Source organism: Micropterus dolomieu, linkage group LG02, assembly GCF_021292245.1.
Source record: "Micropterus dolomieu isolate WLL.071019.BEF.003 ecotype Adirondacks linkage group LG02, ASM2129224v1, whole genome shotgun sequence".
NCBI lineage: Eukaryota > Metazoa > Chordata > Actinopteri > Centrarchiformes > Centrarchidae > Micropterus > Micropterus dolomieu.
Genome location: NC_060151.1, coordinates 4,295,762 through 4,298,946, shown reverse-complemented (window position 1 = coordinate 4,298,946; position 3,185 = coordinate 4,295,762). Strand labels below are relative to the sequence as shown.

The 3,185-nt window shown below is 41.8% G+C and overlaps 2 protein-coding genes across 2 annotated transcripts; both read right to left on the bottom strand.

Moving 5' to 3' along the window:
* Positions 1 to 282, bottom strand: LOC123957749 (histone H2B 1/2-like; the record flags this gene model as incomplete). The annotated part of the gene is made up of 1 exon (XM_046030792.1): positions 1 to 282. A coding segment is annotated over exon 1 (261 nt), but the record flags the coding sequence as incomplete, so codon positions are not given.
* A 2,063-nt stretch (positions 283 to 2,345) lies between these two features.
* LOC123984298 (histone H4) lies at positions 2,346 to 2,809 on the bottom strand. The gene has a single exon (XM_046071116.1). It carries the CDS (start codon positions 2,772 to 2,774, stop codon positions 2,463 to 2,465), a length of 312 nt encoding a protein of 103 aa, XP_045927072.1. The 5' UTR covers positions 2,775 to 2,809; the 3' UTR covers positions 2,346 to 2,462.
* Between the last annotated feature and the right edge of the window lie 376 nt (positions 2,810 to 3,185).

Here is a 3,185-nt window from a genome sequence, read left to right as displayed (position 1 = left end):
GATGGTGGAGCGCTTGTTGTAGTGAGCCAGACGGGAGGACTCGCCGGCGATGCGCTCGAAGATGTCGCTCACGAACGAGTTCATGATCAGCATGGCCTTGGACGAGATGCCGGTGTCGGGGTGGACCTGCTTCAGGACCTTGTACACGTAGATGGCGTAGCTCTCCTTCCTGGTCTTCCTCTTCTTCTTGCCGGTCTTGGAGACGCTCTTAGAAACGGCTTTCTTTGAGCCCTTCTTCGGCGCTTTCACGGGATCAGGCATCGTGAGTTTCGTATGAGTAGATTACTGCTTCAACGAATGATTCCTGTTGCACTGAGGCGGGACATTTCTATGCGCTTGATGCAAATTAGACTGTGCTGTTCCTCGTATAGGATTGGCTGAGATTTAAACGAGACTGAGCATGCGCCACACAACCAAGCGTTTAACATTAGTCTGAGAAAAGAAAGAAGACAGGAAGGTGAAATGATTAACTTTAATTAATGTTTTTAGTCTGTGTGAGCTTGCATCTGGGGCAAAATTAAATCATTCTAAAACTGAAGAGGACAGCGACAGGGGCAACATTTACTTCAAATTAAACAGGAAATTTTGGGTCTGAACATATGTAACAAAGATTGTGGTGAAATAAACTGGGAGAAGAAACTGAGGGAAGTTAAAGAAGAAGGGAAAAAATGGGAAAACAATCCGCTTCACATTAGCCTTCATAAAAAATGTTTCCTCAGCCATCTCCAGGAACGCTCTCTGGCTGGGCGATCCTACCAAATGGCAAAAGACAGGAGGCAGGGCTAGAAAGGGCCCCTACTATAAATTAATTTACAGGGATTTCATTGCACAACACCAGCACCTATTTTTATAAAAATTAATGATTTTAAACATGCTCTATACTTTGAATTGTTTGAAATTTAATAAAGAATTACTTTACTTTATTATTTTTTTTTAAACAAGCCTAAAGTATTAAAAGTAAAAATAGCTACTCACAGCAGTAAAATGCCCCTTTGACTGTTAGACTATCACATCCTTAGATTATTATTACTCATGCAGTCATGTAAAAGCAGGTTTTTACTGCTGTAGTTGAGATGGAGCTCATTTTCAACTATTTTGTTTCAGACTGTAACCAATGATTACGGTCATGTTGAATTAATCTGATGGTTATGTCCTCCGTTAATAAATTGATTGTTTGGTTTGTAAACATTCTGAAAGTACTGAGAAATGCTATCACACTTACCCAGAGCGACATCTTCACAATGCTTGCTTTCCATCTTAAACTTTACCAAAAAATTGAAGTCATTAAAAGGAGAAGCAGCAAATCCTAACATTTGAGAAGCTGGTAACGTGACATGCTTGGTATATTTAATTAGAAAAGTAGTTGCTCTTTCAGCTGTACTGTTGTGTAAGTTTGAAATATAACAAAATGTACTTTCAGGACTTCACATGTTCATGTTCATAAGTAACTCTAACTACTGACTACATTCCCCTCTGATATGCAACCTAGAGGAATAGAAATATAAAGTGGCATGAAAAAGAAAGACTTAAGCAATGTAGGCTACTTAATGAATAAATGCACTGTGTGACCACTGATTAAGTCCAAATATGTCCCTGACAGAATGGTGGGTTATTAATACCTTAGATATTAAGGAATAATGTTATGTGGGGGTAAAAAATCTATACATAATGAGTACGTATTCTGTCATTACAGCATGCTATATGACCTTCTGAACAACCAAACCAGAAATTTTAGGGGGAAATGGGAAAGGCGGCCCTACAAGTCACATAATTTACTATTGAAGACTGTCCTAAGTTTGTGATCAAATTGACATCTTTCTTAAGTGCAGTAGTGATGTGTGGATGGATCCTAAAGTATCAATATTTCTGATACCGTTTTCTGCTCTAGGATCAATATCTAAACTCATTTGGAGTGAGTGTGTTTTATTATAAGTGTCTTACTGTCACCAGGATGGTCTAATTATACTTGGTTGATAGGAAATACTTTCCGCCTGTCAGTCATGCTCACTCCACAGCTCTGTGATAGAGCTTCTTTGAAGTGAGCTGCTGCAGCTATTTACATTTCACATTAAACTAGAAATAAAATATGTAAAAAGTATTGTATCAGCAATACCAGCCTGGGTATTACTTGGTGTAGGAAATAAGTGGAATCACATTTTACTACAAGTCATTTAATTGCTGACATTAATGTAAGGTATCAAGCATTTTGTTGAAAGGTAAGTTTAAACATACATGGAATCTGCTTCAGTGTTTTACATTAAGTGGAGCCAGGAGAAAAGTTTAAGTAATGCAGCAGAGATTCACTCCAGGTATTTTCAGGTCACCCGGACAGAAGAGAAACACTGTTAAACATATACTTTGTATTCATCTAGGCAATGCAAGGACAGGATAGACTCTTTAGATGAAGTGTGTGGCCCTTAAAAGGACCTTTGTGTTTGAGGATCAGCGGGTCAGGATCAGGTTTAGCCTCCGAAGCCGTACAGGGTGCGGCCCTGCCTCTTCAGAGCGTACACCACGTCCATGGCGGTGACGGTCTTCCTCTTGGCGTGCTCGGTGTAGGTGACGGCATCGCGGATCACGTTCTCCAGGAAGACCTTGAGCACCCCGCGGGTCTCCTCGTAGATCAGACCGGAGATCCGCTTGACTCCACCGCGGCGGGCCAGACGACGGATGGCGGGTTTGGTGATGCCCTGGATGTTATCACGGAGCACTTTGCGGTGACGCTTAGCGCCTCCTTTCCCCAGTCCTTTTCCTCCCTTGCCTCTTCCACTCATGATTCGGGTTTCCTTCTTCAAATGACTGCGCCGAGTCTGCTGTCTGCCGGCTGCGTTCGGTATTTACCTCTTATCTGCGGACGTAACAGAGTTACTTAGTTTCTCTGGGCGGTGCCAAATCTGTCCTGAAGCCCCTCACTGCAGTCAAACGTTTGACTCCGCCCACAAAGCAGCTTTCCTTCTGAGTTTGTTTTGGTTTTTGATAAAGAGAGACAGAAATGTGTAACATAACATTTCAGAACAAGGACAACACAGCTGAACAAATAACAGAGTCTGGTCTACCAAGTCTTCTACTGTGCATCACTTGTCCCCGGCTCAATATCAGATCCCTTCAACCCCGCCATAAATATTCCTCTTTTATCTAACTCCAGACACTATGAGAATAAAGAAAGGGGGCGAGCTCTCTCTCTC